This window comes from Acomys minous, assembly GCF_964271855.1.
Source record: "Acomys minous genome assembly, chromosome: 4".
Classification (NCBI taxonomy): Eukaryota; Metazoa; Chordata; class Mammalia; order Rodentia; family Muridae; genus Acomys; species Acomys minous.
Window position 1 is genome coordinate 76,644,977 of NC_140486.1, and position 15,189 is coordinate 76,660,165.

At 45.9% G+C, this 15,189-nt stretch overlaps 1 protein-coding gene across 3 annotated transcripts in view; it reads right to left on the reverse strand.

Annotated features, from left to right (window-relative positions):
- Nucleotides 1-14,913, reverse strand: part of STAT1 (signal transducer and activator of transcription 1) — a 48,666-nt gene extending 33,753 nt beyond the window's left edge. For 2 of the 3 annotated variants that reach the window (XM_084778888.1, XM_084778890.1), the window contains exons 1-7: nucleotides 14,755-14,913; nucleotides 14,351-14,471; nucleotides 11,352-11,482; nucleotides 10,771-10,915; nucleotides 7,607-7,705; nucleotides 4,408-4,497; nucleotides 766-844 (exon numbers count right to left, since the gene is read on the reverse strand). In XM_084778888.1, coding sequence (XP_084635014.1) covers nucleotides 766-844; nucleotides 4,408-4,497; nucleotides 7,607-7,705; nucleotides 10,771-10,915; nucleotides 11,352-11,479 — 541 coding nt within the window. In that variant the 5' untranslated portion in view covers nucleotides 11,480-11,482; nucleotides 14,351-14,471; nucleotides 14,755-14,913. The remainder of the gene's footprint in view (nucleotides 1-765; nucleotides 845-4,407; nucleotides 4,498-7,606; nucleotides 7,706-10,770; nucleotides 10,916-11,351; nucleotides 11,483-14,350; nucleotides 14,472-14,754) is intronic. The other variant, XM_084778889.1, reaches the window with a different exon arrangement.
- Between the last annotated feature and the right edge of the window lie 276 nt (nucleotides 14,914-15,189).

Below are 15,189 nucleotides of genomic sequence, written 5' to 3' on the forward strand. Positions count from 1 at the left end.
TACCCCACTATAACAACTGTGCCTACAACTGTAAGCTAAAACGAACCCTTTCTCCCGTAGGCTGCTTTTACCAGAATATTTTCTCACAGCAACAGGGAAAGAAACTAAGAACCAGCTCTCAGCAACCCACCTGAGTTGTTAATAGCACTACCTACTGCGTGGTCACTGTCCGAATTCTGATTAAGTGACCCTAACAAAGCGTAAAACTTCATGTAAGTGTCTATAAGGTGTGTGTCTACGGCCTCGGCCTCAAGGAAGTAGACAAACTAGGAAGTAATGACTGAGGTTCTTTCTCCCTACACATCTCCCAGCAACACTAATAATATCCCTACTGACCAAATGATGGCCTTCCTTTCAGTTTCCGTTATCATCACAAACAAGCGGCAACCATGAACCACTGCACTTACGGCAGCGTTTATGTGTGTTAGGACATAGAAACCCCATTTGGTAGCCATTCTGTCTTTGCTAACTAACACTCTGTTCTCCACCCTTGAAGACATCTGACAATGGCCGGAAACGATTTTGCGTGTCACTACTGGGGGTTGGTAAGTAGTCACAGATGCTGCTAAACACACTACAAAGCATGAGACAGGGCTGGAAAGGAAAAACGCCTAGTCCAAACTATCAGCAGAACGGAGTGCTTGAAACAATCTGCTCTGGGCCCCATCAGGAAACTCAAAGTAGTTAATCAGAAAATATGAGAAGCAAATGTTAGCTACTGTAGACAGAGAAAATATAGCTGATGGATAATGTTTTACTTCTTACCTCTGTTCTGTGAGGTTTTGCATTTAAAGTCATATTCATCTTGTAAATCTTCTAGGGTCTTGATTTCATGCTCTATGCACTGCAAGTAAGGATATAAGTAAGTTTTTCTAACACCCTGAAAGACGGGACAGCCTTATAGAACTCTAAACTTTTACCCATGACATTTTAATAGGAAGAACACTTTTCAGAGGGTGGAACAAGCCTGCGGCTTCCAGCTGAAGAACGTGATGCGAGGAGAGGTAGGCCCTGGGGCAGCCCTTGTTGATAGACGCAACAGGATGAGAAAAGAAACAGAAACCAGGGAAGTGGCTTTAGCATGGGGACCTTATCTAGGGCTGAGGGAGATATAGTGGAATGCCGGGAAAGTGATGTGGCCTCCTGCCCCCCGGTACACTAGCTGCACATATTATAACATGGCCTCCTGCCCCCCCGGTACACTGAGCTGCACATACTATAACATGGTCCTGGCCCCTGGTACACTGAGCTGCACATATTATAACATGGCCTCCTGCCCCCCCGGTACACTGAGCTGCACATATTATAACATGGCCTCCTGGCCCCTGGTACACTGAGCTGCACATATTATAACATGGTCCTGGCCCCTGGTACACTGAGCTGCACATATTATAACATGGTCCTGGCCCCTGGTACACTGAGCTGCACATATTATAACATGGCCTCCTGCCCCCTGGTACACTGAGCTGCACATATTATAACATGGCCTCCTGCCCCCCCGGTACACTGAGCTGCACATATTATAACATGGCCTCCTGCCCCCCCGGTACACTGAGCAGCACATATTATAACATGGCCTCCTGTCCCCCTGGTACACTGAGCAGCACATATTATAACATGGCCTCCTGCCCCCCCGGTACACTGAGCTGCACATATTATAACATGGCCTCCTGCCCCCCCCGGTACACTGAGCTGCACGTATTATAACATGGCCTCCTGCCCCCCCCCCCCGGTACACTGAGCTGCACATATTATAACATGGCCTCTTGCCCCCCCGATACACTGAGCAGCACATATTATAACATGGCCTCCTGCCCCCCCCCGGTACACTGAGCTGCACATATTATAACATGGCCTCCTGCCCCCTGGTACACTGAGCTGCACATATTATAACATGGCCTCCTGCCCCCCCGGTACACTGAGCAGCACATATTATAACATGGCCTCCTGCCCCCCCGGTACACTGAGCTGCACATATTATAACATGGCCTCCTGCCCCCTGGTACACTGAGCTGCACATATTATAACATGGTCCTGGCCCCTGGTACACTGAGCTGCACATATTATAACATGGTCCTGGCCCCTGGTACACTGAGCTGCACATATTATAACATGGCCTCCTGCCCCCTGGTACACTGAGCTGCACATATTATAACATGGCCTCCTGCCCCCCCGGTACACTGAGCTGCACATATTATAACATGGCCTCCTGCCCCCTGGTACACTGAGCTGCACATATTATAACATGGCCTCCTGCCCCCCCCGGTACACTGAGCTGCACATATTATAACATGGCCTCCTGCCCCCTGGTACACTGAGCTGCACATATTATAACATGGCCTCCTGCCCCCTGGTACACTGAGCTGCACATATTATAACATGGCCTCCTGCCCCCCCGGTACACTGAGCTGCACATATTATAACATGGCCTCCTGGCCCCTGGTACACTGAGCTGCACATACTATAACATGGCCTCCTGTCCCCTGGTACACTGAGCTGCACATATTATAACATGGCCTCCTGCCCCCTGGTACACTGAGCTGCACATATTATAACATGGTCCTGGCCCCTGGTACACTGAGCTGCACATATTATAACATGGCCTCCTGCCCCCTGGTACACTGAGCTGCACATATTATAACATGGCCTCCTGCCCCCTGGTACACTGAGCTGCACATATTATAACATGGTCCTGCCCCCTGGTACACTGAGCTGCACATATTATAACATGGCCTCCTGTCCCCCCGGTACACTGAGCTGCACATATTATAACATGGCTTCCTGCCCCCTGGTACACTTAGCTGCACATATTATAACATGGTCCTGGCCCCTGGTACACTGAGCTGCACATATTATAACATGGCCTCCTGTCCCCTGGTACACTGAGCTGCACATATTATAACATGGCCTCCTGGCCCCTGGTACACTGAGCTGCACATATTATAACATGGCCTCCTGGCCCCTGGTACACTGAGCTGCACATATTATAACATGGCCTCCTGGCCCCTGGTACACTAGCTGCACATATTATAACATGGCCTCCTGTCCCCCTGGTACACTGAGCTGCACATATTATAACATGGCCTCCTGTCCCGTCCCCCCCCCCCCGATGCACTGAGATGCACATATTATAACATGGCTTTCTGTTCCCTCTTGTACTCTGAGATGCACATATTATAACATGACCTCCTGGCCCCTCTGATACACTGAACTTGTCCTTGCATATTTCTTCAGTCTTAATGCCTTAGTCAATTTTTTAAGAAACTTCAAATACATTGTAGCACCAACAAGTCTGGGTGACAGCCCTGGACAACAAACACTATTAGGAGAAAAAACAAAAAGAAACAAAACCAATCCCTCCCCCCAAAAAATCAACCCTAAAACAATCAAATAACAAACAAACAAACAAACAAACAAAACAAAAACATTGTACAGGGAGCTGGAGAGATGGCTTAGCGGTTAGGTGTATTGCCTGCTCTTTTGTGGTCCTGAGTTCAATTCCCAGCACCTATAATGAGATTTGGTGCCCTCTTCTGGTGTGCCGGCACGCATGTAGCACATGTAGTCAGAACACCATATACATGGTAAATAAATATATCTTAAAAAAGAAAAGTTGTACAAACTAGACCTCCGCATGGTCTGGCAGCCACTCCAATCCCTCCAGCTCAGGGTCAGAGCGGTGTATTATATCCCACTGTCGCGTTTGCCGCAAGCTATATGAGCAGCTAGTTCCACGTTAAGGTTCCACTCTTTCTACTTTAGTGGAACACTTCCTTAATGCTGCAGAACAGAGCTGCTACAGGAATGTGGGCTTAGGAAGGGTGCTGTCTGCAGCCCCTGAGTGCAGGCCATGCTCCTGTTACCCTGACTGATGGCACTACTGAACCTCATGGCTGGGAGGCCATTTCTACAGATATCCTTCATATGGAGTGGGGTAGAAATGAGGGGACCCCTTCAGTCATTGAGGATTTATCTTAAAGTTACTGTAGACATCTAATTCTAATCAGAAGTGATTGGGATGCATTTGCACGAAGTGGCTTTTGTTCATCTTCTGAGTCTTAGGGTAAAACTGCTCTGGAAGATGGGTCAATTTTGTCCTGGAGCCCCGTGTAACTCCAGGGACATCCTGTGAGGCATGTGGAGACAAAGGGCCGATAAGTGCAACATCTGGTTTGCTGGACGATGAGGGAGGGCAAAGGCAAGCTTGACTGAAGGTCTCACAAAGAAGAAAAGGAAGCTGCGGTTTCAAAGGCAGAGGAGAGGCCATAACACACGTGGCTGGCTCAGTTTCTTACTTCTGGCTTAGAACTTTAGAACGACTGTTCTCTTCACCTGTGAGTTGTTAGGTGCAGTACTCAGGGTTACGGGGGGGGGGGGGGGGGATGCTTGCATTCGGTCAGCACTCACCATGACCTGGTCCTTCACGTTTCTGACTTTGCTGTCCAGCTCCTTCTGTTTGTCCAGCATTACGGTGTTCTGAATGCTCCCCTCCTGCGCCTTCAATGGGAAACGCAGTGTTAACAGCACCGTTTTCTCTGATGCATTTATTCACTTGGTTACATCCCAAAGTCAGTTCCATACCTTGTGGACTGCCCACCATGAAGACATTGAAAATCTTACTTCAGACTCTCCATATGTGTATCAAACAACAACAACAACAACAACAACAAAACCTCATTTCCCAAGGCCCTGGAAAACACTGGCAAACTACTAATAAAGCTACAGAAATGTAGGCACATTCATGTCAAAGGTTTGTGCAAGCTTTTGCTAAGATATGTAGTTTAATGAAGCCATGTAATCATTATTTCAGGTTTGCCAAATTCTGCACACAGATTATGCATGCACACAGCCCAGTAACTGTTAGCGTAAGACCTTGTGGTTCAAAGTGTCAACTCTGCCTGCAGGGCTTTCACCTGACAACCTGTTGCAAATGCAAACTCATGCCCCAACCCCCTGGCTAAATCAGATCCCATTTCAGCTCTACCCTACTGATTCAGAGCTACAGCAAAATTAAAAGGCACTGCCATTCAGGACTATGGAACTCCTGCTCAACCACAAAGTCTACAGTAAATATGAATCTCAACTCTCCCGGGAATAATCAGTCCAAGAAGATGCAGAAACCAGCCCCTTTGTTCACCTTACATAAGTTAAGCCCTGTTGTTCACTTAGTATATATATATGTACTAGGCAAATGCCAGGCAATATTCTGGGCCTAGCTGTGAGTAGGCCTGTATTCACAGACATCCTTATGAAAACCAGGCCCAGCAACCACGCTTGCTGTGCCCTTCACAGTGCAGAACCTACTATGAGGAAAGTTTGTCCTACTTAAAGATATGTTAGCTTTACTGCTTTTGGTTCAATTATTACCCTTTAAAATATCCTACACGTTGTCTTTTGAAACTAATGCGCACGCCTTTAATCCCAGCACTCAGGAGACAGAGGCAGGTGGATCGATGTGAGTTCGAGGTCAGCCTGGTCTACAAAGTGAGTCCAGGACAGCCAAGGCTACACAGAGAGACCCTGTCTCAAAATAAATAAATAAATAAATAAATAAATAAATAAATAAATAAATAATAAAAATAAACATCCCCCCCAAAAAACCATAGTAATGCACATAGTAATGATCACATGACACTTCAGCCATCAACCACTGAGTAATATTTCAATCAGAGCAAACATATGCCCTCGCTCTGTATCATTTCTTCATGATGCTACTCAGCATCATGTACAGCTTAGCACCCACTGCCGTCTGGGCTACATCGTAACGGTTACAGTGGCTGCTACTGAAACACCACCACAGAGCTCCCCTTTTCAACCTAAGCTCTATAAGCAGTTGAAATGTACTCTTTTGTTCTGAGACAGTCTCATGTGTCCCCGAGAAACCTTGCACTGTGTAACCGAGGGTGACCTTGAAATCCTGAGCCATCCATATTCCCCCCGAGCCCCTCAAGTCCTGAGGTTAGAGGTATGCGCCACCATGCAAGCTGGAAGGTGACGCTTATACTGAGTGTGACCATATAGTTGTCCTCATTACAGTTAGTGGGAGGCCTACAATTTCCGGGTGCCATCTTTGTGGTGCCATCTTTATCACAGGTCTCCACACACATCTGAGCTTATGTGTCAGTTTCCCTGTTCCTTCTCATTTGCCCATTCATACGTTAGACCTCCGAGCCACGGTTGGCTGTGGATGGCCTATATATTCTACTGGGGCTAGTCCCAGTCACTGCCTTAGTTTCTCAGGCATGCCTTACTGTTATTATACATTTATTTTTCACAAGGCGTGGATTTCAGAATCAATTTGCACAGATTTAGAAAACAGAGTATGATTTTTATTTTACTAGGAGCACATACAAGTTATTAATTAGATCAGGGAATCTTGTCTTGTTTTGTTTTTCAAGACAGGTTTTCTCTGAGCAACATTTGACTGTCCTGGAACACACTCTGTGGACCAAGCTGGCGTCAAGCTCACAGAGATTCACCTGCCTCTCTCTAGTACAGGGATTAACGGGGCACTCTTTGTTTTGTTTGAATTTTTTTTTTTTTTTTGGAAGAGTTTCGTACAGATAAGGCTGGCCTTCAATATGTACATGGCTTGGTACTCCTGGCCTTCCTGCCTCTTATTTAATTCTTTAAATAATTCTTAAGTTAAATTAGTTCATTTTTAAATTAAATTAAAAATTTAAATAGTTGTGCCCTTATAATTTTTTTTTTTTGGCACAATTGATTGGCCAATACCACCACTGTGGGACTAATCACAAGTAAATAGCAGTCACCCTTATCACGTCTTTCTGACACACAGGAACAAGATGGCATGAGTAAGAGACTATATTTTAGTACATTAATAAGAAGTCCACCAATTCTTAGTTATAAAATGCTCTTATCACCACTATGCTTCTCAAGAAAAAAAGTTAAAAAGAATACCACTGTAACTGCAAAACCCTAGCCAAACCCAGTCGCCAGGAAGGCCTACAGGATGACTGGCAAAAACCACGACCCCAAACACAGTATGCCACAGTTCTGACTCATTTAGCGAGAGCCTCAATCCTATGCAAATAAAGCTCTTATTTTCTATTGATTTTTTTCTCCTCCTTCCTCATCTCTTGTGCCCTGCAAATACTCTATCCCTGCCGCCGTTCTCTGACTCCTCCCTCAGTAGACGACATTACCACTCTCCAAGTGACTCCAGTCACAACAGTAGTGCCACCCTTGGTTGGTCACTGGCCCAGAACAAAGCCTGAATCTGTGTGCTTTCCCACCTCCACAAACCCTGAGGATACCTCCCATGGCCACCCCTTTGCCAGGTGGGTTCTGGTAGGAAGCCAACGCTTTGGGTGCCTCCACTACTGTGAGAGAAGGCCCCGCCCAGTCATCTTATGCCACAGCATCTTCATCACTCTTAACACTGCCTACAAGAGCCTCACTAGGAATTAGCTCCACTAGACAACGACCTTCCTTAAAGCTCAGTTCTGGATCTGACCGTCTCTCCTTCCTAAAGCTATAAAGTCAGAATTGTGTTCACCCGTGTCTTAAGAGAGGTCTTGGTAATGCCTTGAAATAAGCAATGCATTTCTACTCTCATCCTTAGTTTTCACTGAGAATAAAGTACCTGATTAAATCTCTGGGCATTTTCCAAAATCTTCCTCTCTTCCTTCAGGCAGTTGTAGATGATCATGGACATCTGCACAGGATCTTCCTGGAAGTTATCCTGGATGCAGGGTTAGGGTAAAAACCACTGAATGATGATATTGGAATTCAGAATGGAATGGAATATAAGGATTATAAAAATTTTGACAGCCGTGAAAGACTCCCAAATGCTCAGGACAACAAGCGAATTAAAAGTCAGGTACATGAGGAATCTGGGGTGGATTCTTGGGCAGTGCCGCGCCATTCCACTCCACTGCAGCCCCGGTTCTGAGTGCACACCCAAGGGTGCTGTGTCTAGCACCTGCCTCTGGACCATGCAATGCCACGGGATCTGAAATAGCTGGGCTCAGATCACAGAGTACACATGTGATTAACTGCAGGGTTGGAGTCTACATGCAAAGCCTCCACTCGTATGGTAACATAGTGGCTTGCTTATGAGAAACAGGGTGTTTGGTATTTTCCTACTGTCATTCCAAATTCTATTCTGCAGAGGTGGTCATTGGCTCAGAAGCCCTAAGACCAAGTTCTCAGCACAAAAGAGATGTATTTGCCCCACAGGGACAAAAGGCATGAAATACAAGACAAAGACAGGAGAGAGAGGACCAGAGAGGAGAGGAGGAGAGCCAGGGGTATTTGCTTCAGAGATGGCGACAGAGGACTGCCTCTGCATAGAGAGGAGGCAGACATGGCACACAGGAAAGTGGCGGTTTATAAAGGTAAAAAGGGAAACCCTGTATTAGGGTAAGATGTTTAATTTTAATTTGGCATGTTAATTAGGTGAGCCAATGGGGGTTTTTTGATGGCTGGACTTCCAATACTTTGATATCTGGACCTTGGTAGTTTGCCTCAGGTGGAGAAGTGGACCAATACGGGGTAGACCTTGGGGGTTAGCTTTAGGAATGTAATCTAACTGTTTCTAGCGAGGCAGAGGGAATAGGGGAGATGGGCAAGGCCTGCCAGAGCCACATGCTCAAGTTCATTGCTAGTGTCCCTTCAGTATCAAACTAATAGATCTTTGAATTTGATCATATTAGCCGAGGACTCCACTAACTAGGATGTAAGTTTGATCACTTTAATAAATGGTAGAATTACAAGAAGATCAAAAATTATTTTAAAATAAATTTCTTTTTATTTGTATCAATAAGTGCCTCGTTTGTATAACTATTTTATATACCTATATGCCTGAAGTTGTGGGAAAAAAAACTTGGGTAAAAAGAGACCATGAGTAGAAAGTCTGCAGAATCCTGATTTAATAAAAAAATTTTTTTTTCTTTTCCTTGAGAAAGCTTACCTTTTGTCTACTAAATTTGACATAAAGTATTTGTTGTTGTTTGGTTAAATTTTGTTTGTTTGTTTTCTTTGAGATAGGGACTCTCTATGTAGTTCTGGCTGTCCTGGAACTAACAGAGCTCTACCTGCCTCTGCCTCCTAAATCCTGGGATTAAAGGTGTGTGCTGTCATGCTCTGAAACATCAAGTTTTGGTTTTGGTTTTGGTTTTTTTGAGACAGGATTTCTCTGTGTAGCCTTGACTATCCTGGACTCACTTTGTAGACCAGGTTGGCCTCGAACTCACACGATCCACCTGGCTCTGCCTCCCAAGTGCTGGGATTAATGGTGTGCACCACCACGCCCGGCTGACATCAAGCATTTTTATAAGCAAAAAATTACTCCTTTCATAAATTAGGACCTAAATCACTTTAACGTGTAAAATTTTGAGCAATTGAATTTATGTATACAGTGTTTGCCTGCCTGTACAACCACACATCAGATCTCATTATAGATGGTTGTGAGTCACCATGTGGTTGCTGGGAATTGAACTCAGGACCTCTGAAAGAGTGGCCAATGCTCTTAACCTCTGAGCCATCTCTCCAGCCCCAGCAAATTAATTTAAAAAGAAAATATCTTCACACTTGGATCATGAGGGTTGAGGGATGCTATCAAGTGCACTCTGACCACTCAGTCATACCCATTACCTCTTCATAAATGCCCTGGCACCCAACCTCCTGTGCTAAATACCCTGGTACCCACCCTCCTGTGCATCTTGAAGATGAGTTATCTTCTGTTGGGATGCAGTGACACACGGCAAACAGTCTAAGAGCTCCTCAACGAATCCCTCGACACGGAACTGAAGTGCAGCTATACTTTAAACCAGAACATTCTCAGCGCTTCTGTTACAATGCCGTATTGTAAAGTCCTGGCAATCGTGTTCTTTGTAACAAGTTACTGCCGAGCAGCATGACATAAGAGCAAAGTTTTATAAACTGCATCTGATTTTCCTTCTCATTGCTATAAACTCATAGATATGTTCAGAAAGAAAACAAAAGGCTTCCAGTTACCTAGAGTAAAAGGTTTGCTTGTGTTGTACGAAGCCTTTCATATCTATTAAAACAAGAGAGTTCAGTGAGATGGAATAACCATGGCAGGCAGGCTAAGGCTGCGCTGGGAGGGCATCTGAAGGTCATGAATTCTAGAACATTCTTTGACTTTCCCTTCCAGTGGAAGACAAGTCCGACAGAAGCAAGGCAGGGTGAGTATAGTCCAAATCACTCATCCACTTATGACTAAGCCCCGAATGATGCAAATCTTCCTGGAAATTCTTCACCTGGACCCCCAAGGGCCTACGACCTAACTGACCATAGAATTGCTTTGAGATTAATGTGTTACCATAGCTCATTGCTCTGAAAATAAAGTTGCCCCCCCACCCACCTTTTTGGTCTAAATATGAACAATTTTTAGCAAAAAACAAAGTTTTTACAAAATCATATTTAAACCTGAAAACTCTTTTGTGTTTATAAAATGAATTGATATTGTATTGATATTGCTTTAGAAACCTTAGCCACATAAAGAGTTTATTTGGGTTTTGTTTTTGTTGTTGTTGTTTTGTTTTGTTTTTGTTTGTTTGTTTTTAGGTTTTGGTTTTTGGTTTTTTTGAGAAGGGTCTCTCTGTGTAGCCTTGGCTGCCCTGGACTCACTCTGTATACCAGATTGGCCTCGAACTCACAGCGATAAAGGGTTTATTTGTATTGCCCATGAGTGTGCACTCAGTAGCATCTGCCAAGTAAAAACAAATGGAGGCTCTAAGGAAGCACAGAGACCCCTCAAGTAAAACCAAAGGCAGTCCGTACCTGCAGATTCCGCTTGCTTTTCCTTATGTTGTGCTGCAACAAAAAATTATTCTCCAAAGAAAAGCGGCTGTACTGATCATCCAGCTGAGAGAGGAGGTCGTGGAAACGGATGGTGGCAAATGAAACGTCATTGGCCGCATGCTCCCTAGGAGACCCGGGGTTCACATGTCATTCTGGAGAAGACTTCAAACACACAAAAGAAACGCTGCTTTCTCTACTGAGATTATCTCAAGACAGCACTGGCAACTTGCATAGCGTTTTTATCACACACAACTGATGTGAAAAATTACAGAAAGCATCAGAGACTGTACAAGAAACCTATTCATGGTATTTATTTCCAGAAAGAAAAAGAAGTTAACATGGCGTGGGCTTCTTACAGCAAGTGCTTTCAGGATGTTTAAAATTGCTGCCACTAGCCAACAATATGTTTAAAGATGGAATAGAAAGTACTTTATGACTAGCGAACTTGGTTTTACGGCCACTGGTGAGACTTGTTTTCTGTAAGCACAGCTCCCTGTCACTTCATCAACAAACTCTCTGAAAACATGGACTCCGTTTGCTCGCCAGGGTGCTTTGCTTACCAGTCCTGTTTTTCTAGCCACTGGGCCAGGTACTGTCTGATCTCCATGGGAAAACTGTCGTCGTACAGCTGGTGAACCTGCTCCAGGAACTTGGAGTCCAGCTGTTGGAGCTCGTACCATTGCGACATCCTCTGCAGAAAGGACACACCTGTGAACGGCCACCTCCAGCCCCAGGCAAAGCCTCCAGCCCCGTGGCTGTCAGCCTTCCTAGTGCTGTGGCTGTTTAATACAGTTCCTCCAGCTGGGGTGACCCTCAACCATAAAATTATTTTTGTTACTACCTGATAACTGTAATTTTGCTACTGTTACAAATCCTGATGTAAATACTTTTGAAGACAGAAATTTGGCAAAGAGGTCACCACCCTCAGAACTGCCGCTCTACCCTGTTGGTCTCTGAGAAAAATTGCCTGAATGACCTCTGTACCCAATATCTGTTTACTGAGTTTTGGAATCATGTTTTTCTTCTGCAGAAACCATCCTCAGGACTCAAATGTCAGGGCAGCGCACTCTGGCTATCTGCTTTCTGTGGTGAGCACCTCTGCCATGGGAACACTAGCCTTTCCTAGGGATGCTTTGCTTCAGAGCATTTACAACCCATGGCAGGTAACACCTTATGTATCCAGTAAATATTACCTTAAAATGAATTTATACTTTTTATCAAACAAGTAGAAAACATAATTAGAATTAAGATAACTCACAAGCACTTCCAAAAACTCTTTCTACACATTAATGCACATTTAAAAGCTGGTGTTTTGGTGTGTATGTGTGTGTGTGTGTGTGTGTGTGTGTGTGTGTGTGTGTGTGTACATGTGTGCACATGTACTACACCACATGAGTGGAGGTCAAAGGGTAACCTAGAGGAAACTCTTCTCCATGCAAGTCTTGAGAATAGCACTCAAGTCCTCTGGCTTGGCAGCAAGATCTTTTCCCCACTGAGCCATCTCTCCTGTTTAAGTTGATATTTTATATTTACGATTCATTAGGGAAAGTGTTTTTATTAAACACGTTTTAAAAGAAATAAATTTTCTTTTGTGCCTACAGCAAATGATAAATCTGGCACAAAGAACTCTTAAATCTCAGGGATTTTTGTTGTTGTTGTTGTTGTTGTTGTTGTGTTTTGGGGTTGGCTTGGTTTTGGTTTTTTGTTTTGTTTTGGGTATGTGCTGGCAGGCATGTGTAGAGGTCAAAATTACTATCCGTTATCAGTCTCAGTCCTTTCTCCGGGTTATTTTTCTGAGACAGGAACGTTACCCGTTCTGGCCAGATGAGCTCACCAGCAAGCCGTGGCTCCTCCAGCCTGTGCTCCGCAGCGCTGACATCACAGATGTGTCCCTGCACCTGGCTTTGCTTTGTTTTAAACGCGAGTGTTGGTGATGTACACTTGGGTCCTCGTGCCTGTGCAGCAAAAACTGCGTGCAGGGAGCCGTCCCCGCAAACCCCCAATAGTGGTGTTCAAAAATGAAAACAAACAGCCAGGCCTGGGTGGCCACACCTGAGGTCACAGCACGTGGGAAAGCTAAGTCAAGGCGCCCTTGAGTTCAAGGTCGGCCTGAGCTGTACTGAGCACGAGCCGAGCCTACAAGGTTATACTATGAGTCACTGGCTCAGAAAGAGAAATGTTCAAACAGCAAATGCCGCTTGAAAGAATAAAGCCAACACTTATCTGTTCAGATAACTATAAAGTCGGTTTTTATAACGTAATTGAAAGGTTGAGGGTTACAGCAATCCTGTGACAATCATACAGGAGTATATACGCCCATTCACAGCGGCACCGCCACATTCAAAGTGGTAAAGTGACTCTAGTCCTGCCAGACCTCTAAGGAAGGGTAGCATATGGAAGTGTGTAGAAATGTGTGTGTGTGTGTGTGTGTGTGTGTGTGTGTGTGTGTGTGTGTTCCAACACTCACGTGCAGGAATGAAGCTATGTCTTCTGCACAAATGTCCCTCCCAAAGGACAGCAAGGAAATGGGTAGACTACAAAGCTAGCCACCAATTCATATACCCTTAAAAAAGACTCGGGTCCACCACTCTGGCATGTCTGTGTAGTAATTTGATTTTTTTTTTTTAGCATCTGATTTATTTACTGTGTTGAAGTGCACACCAGTGGCCACCTCCTCCCTGTTAGAGGCATGCCTAAAAGCAAATGTGATGGACTATCAGGCCAGGCCACCCTGTAACCCTTTAGCCAAGCACGCAGGCAGCTTACACCCGTCTCTCAGTGCAGGTGCTTGTGTATACATACATAGCACTGGATACAAATCAGGGGCACCAACAGATTCATTTAACAAACCCAAGTTCATAGTCTCCTTAAACCTAAGACTGGCAAGACCACCCTCAATCACCTGGCTCAAACCGCGTCACGGGTTGACTCCTTCCACGTCTCCGTGCCTGCACCATCCTCTCCTCCCACTCCAGCCCCTGACGCACAAGCTGAACCACGCCGCTCCCAACAATCGGTTCTTCCTAATGCTGCCTGTCACACCCACATCTAGCTCCCTTTGGTGTGTGCCTTGTTGCATTTTTGCAGGTCTATTAGAGCATCTTCATCAACCTTCCCCGTCCCCCAGGGCGCTTGTAAGCATCCTAACCTTGGAGGGGATAAGGTTTGCTATTAACGTGCTCTGAATCCTAAATAGTGCCTGGTAAATGGTCTAAATGGTAAGCACGCTGAGCATGCCACAGTCTGTTCAACTGAAACCTGTATGTATTACTGGGACTGGGAAAGCAATCGGAAAACCCTATGGTGATCCTACAAGTTCAGAGTCCCACATCCTCACTGAGCAACCAAGGACTCATCTCTGCCAGAGAAAAACAACTTTCGCCCATCTATGCACCTACCCCAGATCGCTTAGGTAGTGTTCAGGAATTATTTTTAAATGATAATTTTTCCATTAGTGGTTCTGCAGGAACTAAATATCATTTTTAAAGTTCCAGGAAGACGGTATGGGCTGATACACACTGAGATTCCAAATGCATTCATTTCCAAGAAGAACACTTACTGGGCTGTCTCCAGGCACAGGCTGGGGAGTCAACACAAGCAACCACTACACCCAACAAGTTTGGAGCCAGTTGCACGCGCTTCTAGGCGGAGGCTCAGGGGAAGGATCAATGCTGATACTACTGCGAAAAGAAGAAACCGTTACAGTGAGGGGAAGGGGCCAGGAGGTGAGGCAAGCAAGGGTTAAGTGTGAAGATGCAATGTCTTCCGGGGAGAAATTTCTATTGCACAAGTCATTTTACCCTAGCAGTGCGAACAGCGGGGGATAAGGGCGCCAAGCACCGCCGTGATCTCGGCAAGGTGGTCCCGCTTGAATTCTCTCTCCTGGATAACAGGTCACCCGCGGGCAGCAGACCCCAGGCTCGAGTGGGAGCGCCCCACTTCCACCCGCACCGGCACCCGCACCTGGCGCTCTCTCACTGCACGCAAGCGCAGTGAGATCTCCCTGCAGCTCTCCCTGCGCGGCTCAGCTGCGTCCGAAGGGGGTCTGAGGGGCGCGGTCCCCGAAGTCTCCCAGACGCGTCCAGACTCAGCGCTGAAAACGAAAGTACCGGGCTGGAGAAAAGGCCGGCGGCCGCCCCGCCTCCCGCCGCCTCCGCCAATCAGCAGCGGCGTTTGCCGGCTGTTCCACGGCCTCCTCCCCCCGGAGCCGCCGTGGCCTCTGCCTGGCCTTCCTGTCCCGCTCGCCTCTTTCCGCTGCGCGGTGCAAACCGCAGGGTGGAGGGTCTATTTACATGTTTGGAGGAAAATGAAAGGGAAGCTAGGTGCTTGCACAGGCTCAGTCTTGGAGAGCCTGCATTAACTAGCCCCATCACTGAGAACTCAGAATTGAGGACTTAG